The sequence below is a fragment of the Numenius arquata genome, chromosome 9 (genome assembly GCF_964106895.1).
Source record: "Numenius arquata chromosome 9, bNumArq3.hap1.1, whole genome shotgun sequence".
In the NCBI taxonomy this organism is placed as follows: domain Eukaryota; kingdom Metazoa; phylum Chordata; class Aves; order Charadriiformes; family Scolopacidae; genus Numenius; species Numenius arquata.
Window position 1 is genome coordinate 26190185 of NC_133584.1, and position 23564 is coordinate 26213748.

The window sequence follows — 23564 nt, forward strand, 5'->3', positions numbered from 1 at the left end:
CGGGGTAAGGGGGCGGGCGCTCCTGGCGCATGCGCGGAGGCAGTTGCCGGCCGTTCGGAGGGGAGGCGCCATCTTGGGCCTGTGCGAGGCGGGTCAGCGGCAGCGGGAGGCGGCGGGCCCTAGCGGCGAGCGCTGTTGTGCTGGGGGCTTCGCCTCGCCGCCAGCCCGCGGGGCCTCGGCGGGGAGGCGGGGCCGGCGGCCCGCCATGGAGAGCGAGTACTACGGCGGGGATCAGTCAGGTAGCGGCGCGGGAGCGTCCCCCGCGGGAGGGACACCCGGGGCGCAGGGGCCTGTGAGGGAGGGTGCTGAGCACGGCGGGGATCGCCCTTCCCGGTCCGCCCGGCGGACGTTCCCGGGGCCTTCTGCGCTCACCATGGTGTCGCGTAGCGGCGGCGGAGTCATGCCTGGGCCCCCGGTTAGGCGGGGGCTCCCCGGAGGGTGCGCCGGGCCGGGCCGGGTCCGGGGGTGACATCGGCGGGGCCGCGTCCGCTGGCGTGATAGCAGCCCAGCGGCCGCCTTATTATTAGCTCGGTATTTTGATTAGTGTGTCTGTCGCTGCTTGCGTGCGTGTTATGAGTAGTTTTGGGATCTCTTCGGGCGGTGTCTGTAGTGGGTTGGTTCCGTTTCAAACCTTCCCAGTAGAAACCCTTCGTCTCTGTATTAGCGCGCTGGTAGAGAGTCTGATTGTAGCACCGCCTGGCTCCCTGTGCTGCGAGCGCTCCGTTCGCTCCCTCTTAGCGGTCAGTGCTCTGAGAGGTCACTGGGAGATATCACTGAGTTTTACTTTTCTTTTCTTAACTTCGGAGCAGATGATGGTGGAGCTACTCCAGTGCAAGATGAACGAGATTCAGGATCTGATGTTGAAGATGAAGGAAATGAACAGCATTCTGGATCTGAGAATGGAAGTGTAGGGCACCGTTCAGAGGTACTACTGGGACTTTGTCCAGATAAAGATTACTGCTCTATTAATTGATTTATTTAAAAATAAAAATAATTAAAGAGGCATTATTCTTTTAACTGACACTTACGTGTTTATTCAGTTGTTCTTCTGGGTCCCATCTGGCAAACTTTACTTCCAGAAGGAAATGTGTCGGATAATCTCTCAACCAATAAGCAGGATAGGGTACTTCTTATTTTCTTCTTAATTCTTATAATAACATTCACAGTTTTGTACTATAAAAAAGTTTAATATTATACTCAGTTGCCAGAAGATAAACTTTTTGTGTTTGAAATTCTAAGGAATGGATTATGAGGCATCTGGAATTTTACCTCAAATTCTGCACAGTAATGTAAAACCACACATTATGGAGGCATAGATTTCCTTAGCAAAGAAGAAATGCTCTTCTGTCTTTCCTCTCAAACGTGAGCGTTTGAGAGAAAAGGTCTATTTTGGGCTATGTTTTCACCTTGTCCTTGGCAAAGGAGTAGGTCTCTGTGTAGAACAGGAGCAAGTTAAGGTTTCTAAATGGGATCTCTTCTTCCTCTGAAGAGATTCTTGCTTCGAGAAGCCTACTCCATAAAAACAGTGGTAATGCTTTGATCCAGGGTTGTGTCTGGGGGAGAATCAGTTAACTTGTGGATTGACTGTTTTGGTTATAAAGAGACTCTGATAAAAGTTGAAGGTTCCCTTTTTTTAAACTGACAGTTTTGTAGTTAATCTTAATTTGGGGGATTTTTTTTTTTGGTGGCTTGAAATAGAATTACATCAGGTCTTACTAGGAAGGAATAACTTTGGCCTGTGAAGTCATGTCTTCTGCTAGCAAAGTTATGTTATGGAGAACTTTTCCTACTCATAAAAACTGTAATTAAAGCCATTTCATTCTGCTCTGCATATTTTGCTGCACTTTACGTAAAGATCAGGATTAACTCTGGGTTTTCAGTGGTTATACGTTATAAAAATTGCTTAATGTGGACAATGTGATATACTGTAGCAGGCTGATGTGTCAAAAGGCTTAACTCTGCTGTGGTATAACTTGCGATCTTTTTTTTTTTTTTTTTCCTCCAGCCTTTTATTGAATTCATACTTCCCTCAGAGTTAGAAAGTAGATGAAGATTTTACGTTTGTATAAAATTAAAGTTCTTCACGTGTATTTGAATTTAAGAGTAAAGCAGATTTGGATTTTCTTATTTTTTTTAAAAGGTGTTGGTATTGGCAGCAGGGTTGGAACTAGATAATCATTAAGGTCCCTTCCAACTCTTAACTATTCTATGATATTTACAATGGAAGAAATTGTGATGCAAGGCAGCATCTCTTACTGTGACAATCAGGATTGAAGTGTGGGAAAAAGTATGTGTTTCACTGGGAGAAATAACCATCTTTCAAAGGGTTTTAGTACTTCTAATGGAAAAAAAAATACGATGATGAGTGCATGGAGAGTCATGTTGTTGCTACAATAATACTAAGTTTTTTCTTCTGTGTATGAAAACTTGGTCATTTGTTCTTACTCTTCTATACTCCCATGGGATTTAAATTTTATTTACTGTGGCAAGGGAGTTGGAAATCTGGCCTAAAGAACAGGTGGTTGACTATTACATACATCTTCAGCATGTCTTTTTCAGATTTAAATAACTAGAAAGTGCTAGGATCTACTATCATTGGTCACTGATCCTCTTAATCTGTCTGCATTATTTCAAGGGCTTTGTTCTGTGATGGCTGTGGAACATTCCTCTGTGGATAAAATACTTCAGAAAGTTCATTTCAAAAACAACAACAAAAAAAAACCCAAAGAAAAAACCAAACTAAGCCACATTTCTGTCCAATAGTAAATGTGAATGTTCAAGCCTTAGTGCTTTATTTGATTCAGTTCAAATCATAAACATTTGAGTATTTTGTTGTGTTATGAAGTCTTACATTCTTTGTTTTCCCTACATCAAATTCAAAATGCAATAATGTGGAGCAGCTGTCTCTGAAAGAAGTAGCTTTCAGTGATTTATCGTATTACTTACCCAAAATATTCTCTCATCCTCTTATTTCCTTCGTCTTCAGGAATATGTGGGAGGAATGACACTCAAAGGTGATAAAACCTTTGAGACAGCCTAATCAGTTAAGTCTATTTAATTACTATTTCGTCTCTAAATTAGAACTCAGATGTAAAGAACTGAAGTTTTAAACTTTGAAACTTTTTTTTCAGGTTCTTAACTTTAAAGAAAAGGGGAATCCTGAGGAATTACTTATGTAGGTCTCAGGTATGTGGGTTTTTCTTTTCCAAAATTCTTTTCTGGCTTTCCTTCCCCCAGTCCCACTTTATCTATAAATGTTCTCCTTGATGTCCTTACCGATTCTGCTTTAGACAAATAGAATTAGATAACACATAGTTTTAGTACAGTAATGAATATCGAATCACTTTTACAGTGTTTGTACAAGTCAGGCTCTCCTGGAAATCTTTAATAACTCAGATTCTTACACCTTCACCAAGTCGCTGCTGTCTTCATGAATTAAGTTGTGGTTTGACTGTGACTGTTAACAGACATATACAAATATCTTACATTTCTGAAAAAAAAAAAAAGAGAACCTTACTGATCTGACTGTGATGGTTTTGTATGCCTCAGTTTAACAATTGTCACTCATGAGATTGTAGTGGATGGGCCAATTTTGTTCAACTTCCTAAATTATCAAAGTAGTACCTCTTAAAAGTGGCTGCATGTTGATCCAGTAAACTACTTGTTAACTGAAATTTTTATGTAGAAGGATAACACTGTAAATTTGATTTTGATGTATTCCTTATTTTATACTGTACTAAAGCCTCATGTTATAGAACTCTTTCAGTTAAAAAAATAAGGACATCTCAATTAAAATGTTTATAGATAAAGAGGAGGAAGAAAAGAAAGCAAAGGAATTAGAGAAAAATGCAGTAGCAAGTACCTGAGACCTACTTGTTTTTGAGGATGTCTGATCTTTTATTTTAAGTAAATATTTGGAAGAGGAAAAAAGAAAACTCCAAAATTGCATATTTGATTTCTTTGAAAACATCTTTTTAGAGACGAACTAGTAAAAAAAAAAAAAAAAAAAAAAAAAAAAAGGGGCAAAAAAGGATAAGGCAGGGGGTGGAGGGATGACTATCCTACAGGGTATATAGTTATCTTGCTGAAAGATGCGTGTGCTTTTTACATCAAGTATATTCCAAAACATTCACAGATTCATTAATTGTGTTCAGAAGACCTTTGCAGTGATGGCTGTGGATGGGGCCTGTCTGTTCTGTGTAGGCTCTGGGCGAGTCAGCTCTGCCTCAGCTCTGCTTTGGAGGATGCTGAGTTACGTGAAGGTTCTGAATCTGAGGTGGTGTGTGTCACCTCTCCGCTGGGCTCACTGACGTGACGGATATAACTCCATGCTTTCTGGGTTAGCTCCCATTGAGCTTTCCGGACTCAGGATAGAGTAGATGGTGCCTGTCTGCCCAGCCTGTGTAGGGGCACCTGTATTATCTAAGTGGTTCTTCTCTAGGTGATACATCACAGTAGAGTTCAGCTGCTGCAACTACTGGCATTCTGTGGTGCAGAGCACTGTATACTCGCAGCGTGAGCTAATTAGGTTGTGTGTCTGCTCTCACTCCCTGAGCATCTTCATTCTCAAGAGTGACTGTCAGTTTGCAGTAACAGATTAGAGATGCAATATATTATAAAGCACTTCAGTAGTAATGCTGTATAATTCTAATGACTTCTTACCACGTATTTTGCATAGGAAGTTCCTTGTAATTTAGTAATATACCCTGAATAGGTGGATAAATAACTTGCAGCCACACTTATTGAAGGATCATTATGGATTCCAGTCTGTTTTTACTTTTGTTTACTTGTTCACCAAAGACTTTCTAGTCTGGAGGTCTGAAAGGTGATGAGCCTAATAGTTTAAATAGGATTATTGTATTGTTTTCCTTGGTTTTGTTTAGCAAAATCCCTTATTACTGCTGATGTAATTATTAGTACCTATTCAGCATTAGTCATAAGAAATCAAGACAAGACAGACAAACCCACCAAAAATTATATGGTAGGAAAAGAAGGATTAAAGAATTTCTGTTGTTATAAACATCAGTTTGAGTGTAGGCCTCTGCATTTCAATGACCTTACCTGTAACGGTGCTGTAAAATCTGTGTTTCCTGTTCTGTTTGCAGCTGCAGTTTAGATACTGGGCTGCAGCAGAGATACTGGGCAGGAGAGGGCAATCAGATTTTTTCCTAAGGAAAACAAGAAGTAAATAAAATCCCATAACAAGCTGAGAGCAGTTGGGTGCATGCATGGTCTTCCTCAGCTGGACATCCTCAGTTCTGTAACTTCTTAATCTTCCTGTTTAATTCTTTAAAATTCCAGATTCAGGTTTTAACAGAACCATGTTTCCTTTCTGTAAGGAGAAATGAAAAATACTGAATACCACCAGCACGATTCAGAAGACTAGCATCACTGTAGAGACAGGGACAAGCAGTCTTGTGAAGTCAAGTGAAAACTACTCACTCAGATTACCACAGCAGCTCTTTTTAGCTAGCATTAAGTAATATGGAAATAGCAAAGTTGTATTTGAAGTGCATGTTCTAAAATTATTCAGTCTTGATTTTTTTCCATTGTGCAGTAACTTTCTGTTAGTGATTCTGCAGTAATTTCAAAGTTATTATTTCATTGAGCGCTAGCCAAGGGAATAAATGTGTCCAAAATCTTAAAAAGCAATGTTATTTACCATGTAGTATAATTCTGGAAGGAGTAGTTCCTAAAAGTCATTAAAATTAATTTTACTTAAAATTCCTTCTTAATCATATGTTTTAAATATTAATGGTATTGTTTCTTGTAGGTGTAGGGTAGATAAACCTCTATTATTTTTTATGCCTCTGAATGTGGGAGTAGAATGACTACAGAAAACAAAAATAGATAGAAAGTCTGTCTTTCCAAGGAAATTATATTGCTGACAAAAGATTTGGAAGCTCCAGGACATACAGGTCTTAAAGCATCTCCTAGGACAATGGGAGTTTGCAAATATGCTAGTGGAAGGAGTCTATAGCTGAGACAAAATGACCCCTGAGGAAAGCCTGGCTGAAGAGTGGAGCATGTAGAAAAGAAGTTCCTTTTACAGGATTCTTCTTTTCAGTTGAAAATGGGATTATTGTGACAGTGACTGTGAGAGGTGTATTGAGTTAATGACATGGGTATTCAAGAGTCTAACTTTGTTTTCTTAGGTAAATGCAATTGAGATTTTTTTTTCCAAGTAGAAATGTGATATTGTCAGTAATGATATCGGCAGGTGGCTCATGGAAAGTTTTTTCCAAAAATGGAGCGTGGAGCTCAGTATGTTTTGCCATGTCGAAAAAGACATAAAGGGTTGTGTTTCAATTCTAAAGTATAAGAACATCACTGTATTTGTGTGTAGGTTATCTTAGGTGTCTGGATAGGCTTGGGAGCTATCAGCTTAAGAGAGAGAAGCATTGAATCTGTTCTTACATTCTTACACATTGAAACACAAAGCTTGTTAACAGTAACACTCTGACAGGTCTGACTAAAAAATACTCCTGTTTTTTGGTGGGCTTTGGTCTTGATGTCTTCCTAAAGAACTTTCCTTGGCAAAGAAGAAAGGGCACAAGCTCTTTCAAGCTTCACTTGGGAAGTCATGCAAGTGTAGTTTCAGTAGAATGTATTTCATATCAAAAACCATCTCTTTGAGATCTTAAAAACCAAAAAAAAAAAAACCCAAACCAAAACCAAACAAAAACCCACAAGTGTGAGATACTGTTTCTTGCCTTATTACCGGGGGTTTGGACTAAACCACTTTGAAGGTTTGACTTCTTAAAATAAAAGCAATAAGCACTTCCTTTGAGGAGTTCTCTCGAAGAACTGGACCCTCCTTAGACATGTTTATTTGTGGGTTTTGGTTTTTTGTGTTTTTTTTTTAAATTCTGTTACCATTTCCAAAATAGGGTTGAGCTGCAGGGTGGACAGACTTCCACTGATCTCTTAATATTTTTGTTGTTCTGAAGTATTTGATAGTCCTTTGATGCAAATTGTCTAATAATTATTTCTGTGTAGAAAGTACTTCAGTTTGTAGTACCTTGGGTAATCAAATTGGAGGAAGGACAAGTGAAAATTCAGAATGCTTTTGTTTACTTTTTAAGGTTTTTTTGCTTAGTTGCCTGAGATTATTTATCTCTTTCAGAATGAACACAGTGATGGAGAAGATGATGGGCAAATGGGAGAGTCTCATGTGACAGACTCTGAAAATGAAGATATCCCAAGGCAAAAAGACAGTGACTCAGATAATGAGGAGCCTCCAAATCACAACGGAAGTGATTCAGACAATGAAGCAGCTCATGGAGGGAAAGACAGTGATTCTGATGCTGAGGACCGTCCAAATCAGCATTTAAGTGACTCTGAAAATGAAGATGCCTTAAATCATCGAGCAAGTGACTCTGAAAATGGAGAACCCCCCAGAGATCACAGTAGTGATTTTGAAAATGAGGAATCACACAAGCCGCCGGCCAGTGACTCGGAGAGCGAGGAGCTCCACAAGCCGCCGGCCAGTGACTCGGAGAGCGAGGAGCTCCACAAGCCGCCGGCCAGTGACTCGGAGAGCGAGGAGGTCCACAAGCCCCCGGCCAGTGACTCGGAGAGCGAGGAGCTCCGCAAACAGCCAGCCAGTGACTCGGAGAGCGAGGGTGTTTCCAGGCACAAACGAGAAATAGAGTCTGAGGACAGTGATGGGGAGGACAGGAAGGAGGAGGTGCAGAATGATTCTCGTCATTCGGATAATGAACATGTAAGGGAAGGATTCCAGGGCTCTGACAGTGAAGAGGACGCTCCTAAGAGACGAAAAATATCAGACAGTGATGAAGAAGAGAAAGAGGAGGAGAAGACGGTGAAGAGGAAAACAGCTATCCTTTCTGACAGTGAGGATGACAGTGAGAAAACACGTAAGGAATTATAGTCTGAAAATAAAAATGTGATGTGAGAAGCAGTAGTGTTAGAGTTAAATCATTGTTTTTACATGTAGAAAGCATCTAAGATAAATATGAAGCCATAAAGAAAATTTGTTTTTAGAGCACAACTGCATTTTTGGAGGCTATTGCTCTAACTGCATTTCTGTGTGAATGTATATAGAATACTTCTGAGTAATAAGTAGGTCTAACAGAAGTAAAAGAGGAGATTGCAGGGATCTTGCTTTATACTGGCATCTCTTGTCATGTTGGTTATTCCTGTTGGTCGTTTCTCTACTTTGTTGTTATTTCTCTAGTCAATTTTCCCTCTTTTTTTTTTTTTTTCATGTACTGGGGGTGAGGGTCAGTTTTGAAATAAATTTTTATGTATAGATGTGGTGTATGAAAACTTCAGTTACTGATTGAATAAAACAGGTTTTAGAATGGCTGTGTTTTCTAAGAAATGGCAATGATTTTGTGTAGGAAGGCTATTCCGCTTCCCTCTTGTCCAAATTGAATTTGAGAGAATTGTTTTTTGGGAGTACAAGTTGTCACCTCTGTTACTAGGATGTGTAGTAACGCCCCTTTCTGTTTGCAGCTGCAAAAAAAGTACGAATCCTTTCTGATGTTGAAGAATCAGATAGTGATGCTGCTTCAGAGAAATCTGAGAAAAGGAAGAAAAATATTGTATCAGATAGTGAGGAAGAAGAAGAAGAAAGAAAAGAGAATGCTGGGAAGAAAAAAGAAGAGAAAGATCTGTTTGGCAGTGACAGTGAATCTGGAAATGAACAAGAGTAAGTGCTTCTGGGAATGTGAGTTCCTTCAGGGTTGCAGATAGTGAGACTGATGGTGAATGGAGAATGGATGAATCCCAACCAGAGAGTGATTGTCCACCTTCAGTGGTGGTGTGAAGGGGAAGGGGAAAGTCAGTAGTAGGAGGCAGAATGAAAGGTGGATCTCCACATGGCCGCGAGAAATTTTGCAGAAAATGCACTTCTCACTGTTGCAGTCTGAACAGATCAATGTTACTGTTACCTTTGCAGGAACCTGATTGCAGATATATTTGGAGAATCTGGTGATGAGGAAGAAGAGGAATTTACAGTAAGTGTTATTGTGGATGTCTCTTGTTCACTTCCTAGATCTAATCTTCATGGGGAGGTACTCCAGAATGACTCTTTTGGTTTGAACTCATTCAAGGATACACTGTAGTGGGAGGGAAGCTTTGTATTTGGTGGGCTCACTGAGGTATCTTTGGGTTAAATAACACTTGCAGCTCTTCTGTTGGGAAAGTTACTGGTGTGAAAGTTACAGGTGGAACTAGGAAGCCTTTGTTCATCTTTCTTCTAGATCCTCTGCAGACTGATCTAAAGCTTTTCAAGTGTTGGGTGCCTGAGTAGATGCTGAGTCTTAATCCATACACTGATTTCCACTGTCTTTACCCATCAGGGTTTTAACCAGGAAGATTTGGAGGAAGAGAAAGGTGATGGAGACACAAAGGAGACGGCAGATGAATCGGACTCTGATGATAACATCAAAAGAGGGAAGCAGTAAGTCAGTGTGTTACATACTTCTTTGTTAATAGCAAATGCGAGATATTAGTGACAGGGCTCTTCCAAAGACTGAAGGACTCCTCTAAACTTCTTGGTTGAGAAGGGCATGGAACTATGTTTCTACAGAAAGTTTGTTCTCATAAACTGCGACAGAAGGTCCTGTCTCAGCTTGTACAGTTCAGTCACTTGGCAGTGCTTGGCAGTACCTATGCTGCTTCAAAGAACAGTATTTCATGGTTCGCATCAAAACCCGAGTGAAATTAATATCTAAGCAAACAAACATCTAACTCTCATTTTAGCATTTCAGCATTGGAGTCACAGGTGTGTTTCTCTGCTGGTGTAAGGGACTTGCCATCAGCATGGCTCCTTTCTGTCTGCTCTGGTAGCATCAGAGCAGCGTGTTGCAGGTACAGGCAAGCTAAATCCTTGCCTGCTTCAGTGACAACTTTAGCACATTTTAAATCCTGGATATGACATGTGTGCATGTCATTAGCTATCTCTGCAAGGTCTTGTAGACTTCTGAGTGCATCTCTGAGCCACTCAAGCCCTTTGCTAGTTTCCCAGTTTGTATAATGAGGGTAAATAATTATTTTACAGGGACGTTGAGACATAATTCTTACAGATTTATTGGAGAATTTTTGAAAGGTTATGCTACAGAAATAAAAAAATTATTTCCTACTAAGACAGTAAGATTGACCTTCTTCTGACCATCAGTAAACTCTCTTCTTGCATTTCAGCATGGACTTCATGTCAGATTTTGACATGATGCTGCAACGAAAGAAGAGTATGAGTGGCAAGCGTAGACGAAACCGCGATGGTGGAACTTTTATTAGTGATGCAGATGATGTGGTCAGTGCTATGATTGTGAAGATGAATGAAGCTGCTGAGGTGAGTTTTCTAGGCTCCAGAGCCTAGTTCCATTCCATAGGAGAATCTTGTGATAAGTAAAATACAGAAATCTGGCTGGTACTCAGGAGGAGTAATCTGCGCACTATGGAAAGCTTCCAATATCTAAATAACTGTTTAAATGTTATTTTGCTATTCTGAATTAAAAACATTTCTTCTGTTAAAATTTGGAGAAAATATTTATTCATTTTAGAAATTGAAATTAGTTGACTTGGTAAACCTTGATCAGCTGAGATCAGCTGTCCTATAAAAAGGGATAAATATGTGTTCTATAAAATATATAAAGAAGTATATGAAACACTGAGAAAGGGACTGTATTTTCATTTCATCATACAATTACTAGCATATGTAATACTTGAGCGTTTGTTCCTGAGAAGAACCCTTTTCTAAACTGTTTGAATGACAACACTGCAGTGTAAACGATGGTAGAGCAACAAAATTATGGGAAGTTCTGCCTTGGCAGACTGCCTTTTTCAAGGAGTCATATTTAATATGTTACTGTTCAAGGTTTATTGGGGTCTGGTATTTTGTCAGGTGTCTTCTGTTGTGATTACAGTTTTGTTGCAGTAGCAATCAAATGAAAGCTCTGCAAAGCTCATTAAAACCGTTTAAGGGGAATATACAGGGAACTTCAGAAAGAGAAATCTTACAAATATCAACAATAAATAATCTTCCTGAGAAAAAGATAAGAAGGACAATGTGCGTGGGGAGGAAGGGGAGAGTGAGATAGTGATCTGGGAGGCAACTGAGACTTTGCCCGTCTCTGAGATGATTGCCAAATGTTTCAAATGAAACCATAAAGTTTGAAATACTTTTTCAAAAGTAGGAAGAGCTGAGCTCCAATACTGTGGTGTCTTTGATTCTCTAGCATGTGCCTGTCAAACCATTCTGGGGCATGAAGAGGGGCAGAAGGGCATTAGAAGTATCTCCTCCTTTGCATAAAAAAAATATTGTGCAGAAATAAAATAAAAACATTGTGCAGAAAGAGCACAGTTACCACGGTAGCGACATTATGGCCTTGGCTGATAGTCACTTTGAAACCTAGACTTTGTGCACATTTATGTGCTGTTATGCTCCTTCATCCAAAAGCTCAAGGTTATCCAGTTACATTCTTAGATTAAATTAATATGTATATTCTCACTTCTCGTTGTTTTGCTTAGCTGTTTTTCTGTTGTTCAGGTGAGATTTTACTAGCAAAGTTTCTAGGTTAGCTATGCATAGTTAGCATGGAGGACTCTGCAAATCTCCAGTTTATTGCAATAGACCTTAATCATGAAATAGAAAAACATGTAATTTTGGGGGGAATCTCCTAATATGCCTTTAAGGAAAAAGTTGGCTACGGTGGGGGAACCCTTCTTTAAGGGAATCATCATATAATGTGTTTTGGGGCTGTAAGAAGATGGAGCAGAGTACAAAGTTAGTGTAACCCTGCCAGAGTTGTACTTCTTGTTTAATAAACGGACTTTTTCCGGTAAATGTTGTAAGGGATGAGAGTTGCTGATTTCTTCTTTTGATTAACTTGCACTTCTTCAACTCCCTACAGGAGGATCGACAGCTGAATACACAAAAGAAACCAGCACTAAAGAAATTAACTTTGCTACCAACTGTAGTTATGCATCTTAAAAAGTGAGTTGTTGTTCTCCCAGTTAATTATCACCTTGGGGATAATTGGGGATTTGGTAGATTTTATGGGCTTACATTACAGTGGCACTGAGTATGCAGTGAAACACTTTTCTTTCGTCCAAGTAAATGCTGGAGTTAGAACATCTTAAGATTTTGATTATGACTTTGTGGCTTCTCTTTACTGTAAACTTTCTAGGCAGGACCTCAAAGAAACTTTCATTGATAGTGGTGTTATGTCTGCCATCAAAGAGTGGCTTTCTCCTCTCCCAGACCGAAGTCTGCCAGCACTAAAGATACGAGAGGAGCTGCTGAAGATCCTGCAAGAGGTTTGAAACTTGACGCTTAACCATATTTGACTCGTGGCTTCTCCATGGTTTTACCAGCACGTGCTTTAGGGAAATGTTTGGTGGTAAATGTACTGTAGGCTGCTACCAATGGACCATGCAGTGAAATACAGAAGGACACAAACTGCAAAACAGATGTGTTTGTTTAAAAGTTGCGTTGTTTTAATGAGTCTTTCTTATGTTATTGATGTGCTCTGTAGTTGAACAAAATTTGGCTGGGGAACTTCAGGCACTTAATTGTTAGAAAAATTGTGCCTGTGTTCCCAACAAAGCGAATAGCTCTGCCAGCAGCAGGCCAGAAGGCATTTCTGAGAGTCTCAGGTGAACTACACACATGAAGTTCTCTACCCTCTGTCAGGGAGTTATGTGCTATGGTATTTCTAGATTCTTGATAAATCTAAACTGCTTCGTCACTTACTGTCCCTCGTGAGACCACGCGGACAGCGACAGCGGCAGCGGTGAGTGCTGCAGCTTTAAACTCGAGCTAGAGGGGGCTTCCCGGAGACGGAGAGGCCGAGGGAAGGCGGAGAGGCCCGAAAGGACTCGGGAATCGCGAGAGGGAGCGAGAGGCTGACGTGTCTGGGGGCGGGCCGGGCGAGCCGCGGCAAACTTAAAAGCGGCCATAGCGCGAGCTTCGCCCAGACCACGCGGACAGCGACAGCGGCAGCTAGCCGCAGCAGAGTCAGAGCGCGTGCTGGGTGCGCGTGAGAGCAAGGGCAAATATATTAGCGCACGAGCGCACAGCGGGTGGGAGCAGCCATCAGTTGTCGATCCCCTCGTGGCTCTAGACAAGAACATGGCCCCAACACGTGCAAAATGCCCCACAAGGAAGAATGTGGAAACTCAGACGGAGGTCCCACAAAAACACGTGTCTGTGCAGGTCTCCAGCTGCAGTGAATGCCTCAGCCTGGCATGTGTTCCTAGTGGAGCCAGAGACACCGCATGTGTGCGGTGTGATCAAATAAACCACCTACTCAGGCAGGTGGTTGAACTGAAGGAAGAGGTGGATAGACTTAGAAGTATTAGAGACAGTGAAAGCGAAATAGATTGGTGGAGCCGTACACTGAGGCGTAGGAGTGGGGCAGAGGCTCTGCAGGATGTGGATGATCTCCCTTCTGCTTGTCACCAGGCAGAAGAAAGGAACCTAAGGGACAATGAGGAATGGAGGCAGGTCCCTCCTCGGAAGGGCAAGCAAAACTCCTGCCAGCCCCTGTCACCTTCCCAGTTGCACCTACGAAATAGGTACGGTGCTTTGGAAGTCGAGGGCCAGGCATACGAGGATAGGGACAAGGATTTAGTCAGTGAACTACCCAGAGTCAGCCAGCCACCCCCACGCCTTCGGACTTCAGCAACAAAAAAAAAGAGGAAGGTAATTGTGGTGGGTGACTCTCTTTTGTGGGGAACAGAAGGCCCCATTTGCAGACCGGATCCTTCCCACAGAGAAGTCTGCTGCCTCCCTGGGGCCAGGATTAAGGATATAAAGAAAAATCTCCCTGCCCTGGTCCGCCCCTCGGATTACTATCCATTATTGGTATTTCAAGTAGGCAGGGATCAGGTAGCTAACAGTAGTCCAAGGGCCCTGAAAAAAGACTTTAGGGCCCTTGGACAGCTGGTTAAGGGATCAGGAGCACAAATTGTGTTCTCCTCCATCCCATTACTTGCAGGGATTGATGAGGGTATAAACAGGAAGAGCCAGCAGATTAACTCTTGGCTCCAAGGCTGGTGTCACCGTCAGAACTTTGGTTTCTTTCATCATGGGATGTTCTATAGGACATTAGACCTGGTGGCAACTGGTAGGGCAAGCCTTACCCAAAGGGAAAGAGGAATATTAGGACAAGAATTAGCAGGGCTCATTGAAAGGGCTTTAAACTAGGGTTGAAGGGGGATGGGGATGAAAGCAGGATTACTAAGGAGGAGCCTGGGAGCAGATTACCAGTGCCGATGGGTAAAAGTGCTAGCAAGGTCTTGTGGCCTGTTGCCTCAGCAGAGGTGGAGGATGGTAACCCATGTGGTAATGACATGAGGGACAGTGATAGGCTGGATACCACAGAAGGGTCTGAGCATGGTCAGGGAGGTGTTGGGCCTCACCCCCCCATAAAAATGGCAAGAAAACTAGCCCAGCTAAAGTGCATTTACACAAATGCACGTAGTATGGGCAACAAACAGGAGGAGCTGGAAACCATTGTATGGCATGAAAGCTATGATGTAGTTGCCATCACGGAAACGTGGTGGGATGAATCGAATGACTGGAGTGCTGCAATGGATGGCTACAAGCTCTTCAGAAGGGACAGGCAAGGAAGGAGAGGAGGAGGAGTGGCCCTGTATGTTAGGGAGGAATATGAATGTGTGGAGATAAATGAGGGTAATAGTAGAGTTGAGTGCCTGTGGGTACGAATCAAGGGGAGGACCAGCAAGGCTGATATTGTGGTGGGAGTCTATTACAGACCACCCAACCAGGATGCAGAGGTTGATGAAATGTTCTATAAGCAGCTAGCAGGTGTCTCGAGATCACTTGCACTTGTCCTGGTGGGTGACTTCAACCTACCAGATATCAGCTGGGCACTCCATACAGCTGAGAGGGAACAGTCTAGGAGATTCCTGGAGTGTGTTGGGGATAACTTCCTGACACAGCTGGTGAGTGAGCCAACTAGGGAAGGAGCGCTACTTGATCTGCTGTTTGCAAACAGAGAGGAACTTGTGGGGGATGTTAACAGTTGGAGGCCGTCTGGGGTACAGTGATCATGAAATGATAGAGTTTCTGATTCTCAGGGAAGCAAGAAGGGGAACCAGCAGGACTGCCATCATGGACTTCCGGAGGGCAGACTTTGGTCTTTTCAAAAGTCTGCTTGACAGAGTCCCTTGGGAGGCAGCCCTGAAGGGCAAAGGAGTCCAGGAAGGCTGGACACTTTTCAAGGAAGAAGTCCTAAAAGCACAGGAGCAGGCTGTCCCTGTGCGCAGGAAAGCGAGCTGTCGAGGGAAGAGACCGGCCTGGCTGAACAAAGAGTTAAGGTCACAGCTCAGGGAAAAAAGGAAAGTTTATGTCCTTTGGAAAAAAGGACAGGCGACTCAGGAAGATTACAAAGGTGTAGTAAAGTTATGCAGGGAAAAGATTAGAAAGGCCAAAGCTCAGCTAGAACTGAACCTGGCCCTGGATGTTAAAAACAATAAAAAGAATTTCTATAAATATATTAATAGCAAGAGGAGGACTCGGGAGAACCTCCACTCTCTCCTGGATATGGAAGGTAACATAGTGACAAAGGATGAGGAGAAGGCTGAGGTACTGAATGCCTTCTTTGCCTCGGTCTTTAGCAGTGGAGTAGGGTGTCCCCCGAGTACCCAGACCCCTGAGCTAGCAGTTAGGGGCGGGGAGCAGGACGAAGCCCCCGTAATTCTAAGGGAGATGGTGAGGGACTTGCTCCATAACCTCGACATAAACAAGTCTATGGGCCCAGATGGGATTCACCCGAGGGTTCTGAGGGAGCTGGCAGAAGTGCTTGCAGAGCCACTTTCCATCATCTACCAACAGTCGTGGCAAACTGGGGAGGTCCCAGCCGACTGGCGCCTAGCAAATGTGACGCCCATCCACAAGAAGGGTCGGAAGGATGATCCAGGGAACTACAGGCCTGTCAGTCTGACCTCGGTGCCTGGGAAGGTGATGGAGCAGATCATCCTGAGTGCCATTATGCAACACATGAAGGATGCCCAGGTGATCAGGCCCAGCCAGCATGGGTTCACAAGGGGCAGGTCCTGCTTGACAAACCTGATCTCCTTCTATGACAAAGTGACTCGCTTGGTGGATGAAGGAAAGGCTGTGGATGTTATCTACCTAGACTTTAGCAAGGCCTTTGATACAGTGTCCCACAGTATCCTGCTGGAGAAACTGGATGCTCATGGCTTAGATGGGTATACTCTCCGCTGGGTTAAAAACTGGCTGGAGGGCCGGGCCCAGAGAGTGGTGGTGAATGGAATGAAGTCCAGTTGGCGACCGGTCACGAGTGGTGTCCCACAGGGCTCGGTACTGGGGCCGGTTCTCTTCAACATCTTTATCAATGATCTGGACGAGGGGATCGAAAGCACCCTCAGCAAATTTGCAGACGACACCAAGCTGGGTGGCAGTGTTGATCTGCTGGAGGGTAGAGAGGCTTTGCAGAGGGATCTAGACAGGCTGGATCGATGGGCTGAGACCAACGGGATGAGGTTCAATAAGGCCAAGTGCCGGGTCCTGCACTTGGGTCACAGCAACCCCAGGCAGCGCTACAGGCTTGGGGAAGAATGGCTGGAGAGCTGCCTGGCAGAAAAGGACCTGGGGGTGTTGGTCGACAGCAGGCTGAACATGAGCCAGCAGTGTGCCCAGGTGGCCAAAAAGGCCAACAGCATCCTGGCCTGCATCAAGAACAGTGTAGTGAGTAGGACCCGAGAGGTGATCGTCCCCCTGTACTCGGCACTGGTGAGACCCCACCTCGAGTACTGCGTCCAGTTTTGGGCCCCCTACCACAGGAAAGACATTGAGGTGCTGGAGCAGGTCCAGAGAAGGTCAACGAAGCTGGTGAGGGGTCTGGAGCACAAGTCTTACGAGGAGAGGCTGAGGGAGCTGGGGTTGTTTAGTCTGGGGAAGAGGAGACTGAGGGGAGACCTTATCGCTCTCTACAAGTACCTGAAAGGAGGCTGTAGAGAGGCGGGGGTCGGTCTCTTCTCCCAAGTTACAGATGATAGGACAAGAGGCAATGGCCTCAAGTTGCGCCAGGGGAAGTTCAGGTTAGATATTAGGAAATATTTCTTTACTGAAAGGGTTGTCAGGCATTGGAATGGGCTGCCCAGGGAGGTGGTTGAGGCACCATCCCTGGAGGTATTCAAGAGAGGAGTTGACATAGTGCTTGGGAATATGGATTAGTGTTGGGTGGTGTGGTGGTGTGTGTGTGGGTTGCGTGTGTGGTGGTTTTGTTTTTGGTTTTTTGTGTTGGTTTTTTTTTTTTTTTTTTTTTTTCATTGGTTGGACTAGATGATCTTAAAAGGTCCCTTCCAACCTCTGTGATTCTGTGATTCTGTTCTCAGTGGCTCACACATGGTGATTGGTCACTTCAATATGTCTTTGCTGCATTCATAAAATAAGCGGGGCATCGTCTTCATAGTGAAGTAGAAGTGCAATTTTTCTTGCAGCCCTGCTGGCTTTATTTGACTGAAGCTCTAGAAATATTTCTCCATGGTAAGAATTTGCAAGAGTTCTGCCTAAATTTAGACAAGGCAGGCCTTGCCTGCCTGTTGATGTGCAAAGTGTCCAGTTCCCTGTTGGACTGGCTGTTCGCTTGTTGGTTTAGTGCAGAGTCACTTGCTATATGTCCCCGAGTTTTGCTCTCTGGTAGTCTTTTTTCTTTTCTGGCTTGTTAAAGTGTTCAAGGCACCAGAAAGTCCATCATACTCGGTGTAGGCTTTTCAGCATTTGAGCTAATTATGTGAATGCTCTTGCCACATAAGTTTTTATCTTTATGAAATAAATGCTTTAAGGCAGTAACTCAGCTCTTGGGCAATATAAGGAAAAGAGCATTTGGAGTAAATAGTTCTGGAAACTTAATTTTGTGTATAAAACCCAAGAATATTAAGGCAAACTTCTAGTTTTTGATGCTTGATACTTTAGCCAGTTCCTAGTGGGACAATGAAAAATACTAATTATTTCAAGCTTAGTGTGAAGGTGGGTTTTGGTCTTTTTGTGAAGCTCAATGACACCATTTCTGCTATTTTCTAACTTTTCCTTTATCCTGCAGCTGCCCAGTGTGAGCCAAGAGACCCTGAAGCACAGTGGCATTGGACGAGCTGTGATGTACCTCTACAAACACCCCAAAGAGTCGAGACCCAACAAGGATATGGCAGGGAAGCTAATCAGTATGTAAACCTGCCTTTGCTTTGTGTCAGTGAGATTTCACTGGAAAAATTTAATTTGCATCAGTCTTTCTGTTGCGTGTTTTTTGCTCTGGCTGTAGTAAAATTAATTCTGCAAAGTCAGAATCTCACTAACCTGTTTCATCACTTCGTGGAGCTCTTAACAAGTGCTGTTACATTAATTTCTGCATACACATTTTCCTGCTTCTTTCATTCTTGTTCTAAACCAGAGGAAGGCATTTATTTTGCCCAAATCCTTTCTTGTCTAGTTGTCCGCACCTCGTGTATATGCTACAAAGTCAGGAAGGTGCTACCAAAAGACTCTTTATTCCATGGACTTCAGAGAGATTCTGAATGACCAAAAGTTTACTTCTTAGACAGCTGTAGTCTTAGGTATAGCGCATTCCATCCCGGATGATGGCAAACTGATTATAAACTTGTTTGGTTCTTTAGGAACTGTTTTGCATATTTGTAAGATATAATATTCAGGAGTTCCTGATGCTTAGTATTCTAAGAGCTGAGAGAGATTCTAAAAGAGCAGGCAACAGCACCGAAGAGACTTTATGGATGAAAGCTCTTTCTTACTGTCCACAAGGCTGGATTTCCCTGAAATAATAAGAGTTTCAAAATAATTTCTTCGGTTGAAATGAAGCATAAATACTTGCCATAAACTTTGAAAGCTGTATTTGGTCACCAGAATGGTTTGGAGATAAACTTCAGATGCCTAGTGTTCGTTAACCAATTTATTTATTTTTTTAATAGATGAATGGTCTCGACCCATCTTTGGCCTTACCTCAAACTACAAAGGCATGACAAGAGAAGAGAGGGAACAGAGGGATTTGGAACAGATGCCTCAGCGAAGGAGATTGAGCAGGTAGGAGTAGCAGGCAGAAACGTGAAATCCTTTGTCTTTCTAAGACTGCCTCGAGGAAAAACAAAGTGGTGTGGAAATATTAAGGGAAATAAAAGGTTACTTAGTTATGACCTCTCTCTTTTGCCACACTTGACTGTCTTTTAAAGGTACTATCTTTCCTGTGCCTATAAAATTTTATTTTTCTTGCAGTTCTGGCGGTCAGACTCCCCGCAGGGACCTGGAGAAGGTGTTAACTGGAGAGGAAAAGTAGGTTGAATTATTTTTTTCCAATTTTTATTAGAAAAAAGTATTTAATGTTACTAACAATACTGCAATTTATTTTTGAGGATTTAGAGGCAACAGTTATGCTTCTTGGAAAACTCTGTCTGTATTCTCTAGTGTCTGTATTGTGACGTAAAAGGGAACTTGTACAGGAAAAAATAGGCTGTAGCCTGTGTGCTTCAGAGGCAGAACACTCTATATTGCTTGTGCTACTTCCTGTACAAGATTTGTCTCCAACAGTCACATCTTTTCTTCTGCAGGGCTCTTAGGCCCGGAGACCCTGGGTTCTGTGCCCGCGCGAGGGTGCCAATGCCTTCCAACAAGGACTACGTGGTGAGACCCAAGTGGAACGTGGAGATGGAGTCCTCCAGGGTAAGCTCTGCGGTGTGGGGATGGCTGAGGGACTCTGCCTACGCCGTCTCTGGGAATCTGTCACCTTTCTGCTGTCCTTACTGTACAGTACAGTGGTTCTTCTAAGTGTCTGTTCTAATTTGAGTAGACGTTAAGTTCTGCTGTCAGTGGGCTGTTTTAAGCTCATCAGATACTTTCACTTAGGTATTGTTTCTTCTCTTACCAAAAAGAGATATTCATGTTAACTCTTCTAGAGTTTCTCTCTAGGGTAAAGGCCTCTTATTTTAGAGTATTTTTGAACTAAAGCTCTGCAATTCAATAAGTATGTCACTGCTGTTTTTATACCTCTTCCAGTTTTTGTATTATGTTCTTCTGATAATAATCCAGTTTGGGAAAATGTCAAAGTTTTGGTAAACATTAACAGTGTCAGTAGAGGCCTTTGCCTTGCTTTATTGGGTTCATCCATCTACCTTGTACAGTTTAGTTTAAAAGTGGGAGTACATGGTAGAACACATGTAAATGGAAGAAGTAATAATTACTGTGCTTTCTGCTGTTATCTCTCCTTCTGTGCATTAATTGAGATATTGTTTCTAGCCCGGGACTATTAAGAGAGGTATTAGTCGCTTGGAAAAACACAAGAGACGGTTTGCTGAACAGAAACGACTCAGCAAAGTGCATCGGGCCATCAAGTTCAGCATTGAAGGCAACAGGATGCCCCTGTAGCCATGACACTCTGCCTTCCCCAAGTTTGAGAGGTATCCCTCAAGGGAGGTGTGAACAGTGCATGTGCTTCAGCTGTCGGCAGTTTGCACATACAGGAAAGGAGTGTGCACACCCTAACTTAAACTTGGAAAACTCTCCTTGTGTTCTTTCGTGTCTGTACTGTGACCTAAAAGGGAACTTGTACAGGAAAAAATAGGCTGTAGCACCTAACATCTGCCATGATACCTGCCTCGACAGCTTCAGGGTACCCAAATGACAGGTATTAATTGAAAATACCTGTACTCAAAAATAGCTTTGCACCACCTATGGTTTTGAATGCTGTTCTGACTTAATTGGGTTCTACAGGTTTACCTGAACTGACACACAGGAGTTCTTAGCCCTTAATATAGGACCTCGTGTCACTGTATGCTCACATCTCTGGCTGATGTTTCACTGGTACAAAGTAAGGTTTTTTTTCACACCCACTTTTTTGAGAAGTTGAGTGGTGTGAGACTTTATGGGGTGGTTGACAGGAGGCAGAGAATGACCCCTCTGCAGACCAGGGGGAGGAGAATCCCCAGCCATGAGTACAGGGTGGAGGGAGGTCAATCAATGACATCCATCAACATGGGAAATGTTGTGACAGTTTCTGGTCTGCCTTTCAGTTCTGTGAGCAGGGATTGCCACAAACCAATAGTGATAGGAAGAGGCTAGCACAAATGGTAGAGAACTGTTGAGTTTAAGCTTCGTATTTATTTGTTAAAAAAAAAAATATATATTTTTAAAAATCACTGTGAAATTCCAGATATAACTTCAATGACTAGTGAATAGTTTTATGAATGAAGTTTATTTAAAATCAGTGTGACAGGAGCACCTTCCTCAGTGACGGGAACAAGAGGTTCAGTTTCTGATAGATGTTTTTTGTCAGATATTAAGTAGCATGTTCTGGATATGTCTGTTTCTCCCAGACTTTCAAGGTGTGGAGTTTCCATCATTTATTGTTTCTGTTCTGTGGTTAGGGGAAACTGCTTTCTAGGAAGTAATGGCTACGGATTGGAAGGTCCTTGCTGTTTGTCTTCAGTGGTGTTTCTTTACAGAATCACTGTATTTTATCTGTACAAAATAACTGCTGTGTCATCTCAGTTTTCTTTAATTTGCAGTTAAAATACAGAGATGAAATTAACTCCTCTAATAACTCACATGGTCAGCTTAGGCATTTCTTTTGCTCCCTGCTACACCACTTTTTTTCCCCCAGTAATCTCTTGCTTTATAAGTACTAATCAGTGACCTTGAAAATAAATAGCAGTTTGGAATTGATCTGTCAACTCAATCCACCTCAATTACTGTGTATTTGTATCTAAAACTCTTCCCCCCACAGGAAGCCTGTATTTATGACACTGTAGCGCAGTGAGTGCATTTTGACACTAAACTCCAGCCAACAGAGATACAAAACTATTCCAGACTGTACATTCAGCTGGCACGAGAACAACTAACACCGTTATTAATCCCTGTACGGTGAAAGCTTTCCCATGTGGTGGTTGTGAGCACGACTACCTCCATGTATGTGATGCATATGTTGGGGGAACCTTTTTATCCACTTTGTGGGGAGAGAATGCGTGCACGTAGACAACACGCGCACGTGCACACACACACACGCACGCACACACACAACCAGCTGGAACCAGTGGCTTCATCACCTCCCTCTTGCAGGTTTAACCTTGCATGCATTGCTTTTCTTGAACCTCTGGGACGTCTGCTTTTTTTCAGTGGTAATTATTAGTTTTATTTTTTAAGTTCCAGGGGACCTCTAAGAAAGGGGTGAGTCGACTGGACAAACAGATGCGGAAATTCACAGATATCAGGAAAAAAAGCAGATCGGCCCATGCAGTGAAAATCAGCATTGAGGGCAATAAGATGCCATTGTGACCCTTCACAGAATACCCCATGATCTCTGCTGTAAGACAATACACCCATAGACTCTTTGGAGACCTTTAAATTTTTTAACAACTTGTTTGGGTTTTTCTTTGTTTTTTTTTTTTTTTTTTTTGGTGAATCTTTAAATTGTTGGTTCAGGTTCTGGTATCAGATGTTGTCTGAGGACTGTGAATATGGGGACTTCATTCTCCTGATTGTATTTAAACTTGCTCTATTGTGTCCTTTGTACAGATCACTTATTTGTTGTATTGCAACACTTTAGACAATAAAACATCTTCTGTTTTTCGGGGGGCTGTCTGTTGGTTACTCAAGAGAATGTATGTGCGGACCACCTGGTACATGGAAAAGCTGCTAACTGTTAGTTTTCTGTTTACCATTGTCCATTTCCTCTTTATTCAGTGCTTTTTTAATATTAATCAGTTGTTTTGTCTTTGGGAATGTACATATACTGGTTTTCATAAGAAATAGCGACCATCTTCCAGTCGAAGGAGTTCATTTTTCATGAAAGCCTGGTGGAAAAGTCAAGAGAAGACCAGCAGACCGACCACTGGAAATTCCGGCAGCTCCCAGCTGAAATGCTTGACGTAGGACAGACGGCAGTATTTCACTTCTATCCATCCTCTGGGAGAACAGCAAAGCCTTCAACCCTGACGGCTATTGGAGAACAAAGGGCTTTTCTGTGATAGATCATTTTTAAAGCGAGCCAGACTCTGGAATCGAGGTGAGTGAGGCTGCTCAGGGAGCCTGAATGTCAGAAAGCTGGGCACGTCCTTTTTTGGGTGCTGTCCTAGACGAGCTGTTGTGGAGCCTTTGCTGCAGGGCCGATACTGCTGGGACATCCTTTTGTAGAGTTGAAAACCATGTGAATTCTTTTGTTTTGCTTTGGTATTTGGGTGACTGAAATGTGTGTTGCTCTGTAGCCCACTAGTGTTGTTCTGACAGGTTTATTGTAACCAGGGTGAGGAGCAGGGTCCTGTCTCTGTGCTAAGGGGGATAATGCGGCTGTTTCTTTGTCCCTGCTGCTACAGTAAGACAGCAGAGCAACGCTTTGTACCTCTGCTTCTTTACCTCTCCCCCAAAAATGTCATCTGAGCTTGCCTACAAGAGGAGGACTCTTCTCCTTGCAGTTGGGATCTTGGTAAGGAAGTCGCCTTTGTTCCAGAGGAGCACAGCACTGTTTGTTGGGATGTGTGTTCTATAATTCTGGGAATTCTTTGCGGTAGGGATCTTGGAGGCACTTAGTACCTCTGGCATCTGCCGG

The 23564-nt window shown here is 42.8% G+C and overlaps 1 protein-coding gene across 2 annotated transcripts; it reads left to right on the top strand.

Annotated features, from left to right (window-relative positions):
* The first annotated feature begins 35 nt into the window (after positions 1 to 35).
* Positions 36 to 22594, top strand: IWS1 (interacts with SUPT6H, CTD assembly factor 1). Of its 2 annotated transcripts, XM_074153332.1 has the most exons (15): positions 36 to 239; positions 810 to 925; positions 7127 to 7880; positions 8482 to 8677; positions 8927 to 8984; positions 9330 to 9430; positions 10171 to 10321; positions 11883 to 11965; positions 12159 to 12288; positions 18066 to 18183; positions 18943 to 19054; positions 19244 to 19300; positions 19576 to 19687; positions 20261 to 20421; positions 22163 to 22594. In XM_074153332.1, exons 1-14 carry the CDS (start codon positions 206 to 208, stop codon positions 20387 to 20389), a joined length of 2151 nt encoding a protein of 716 aa, XP_074009433.1. In that variant the 5' UTR covers positions 36 to 205; the 3' UTR covers positions 20390 to 20421; positions 22163 to 22594. The 2 variants fall into 2 exon arrangements, with proteins under 2 accessions (XP_074009433.1, XP_074009432.1); XM_074153331.1 differs by lacking the exon at positions 20261 to 20421.
* Positions 22595 to 23564: the final 970 nt, after the last annotated feature.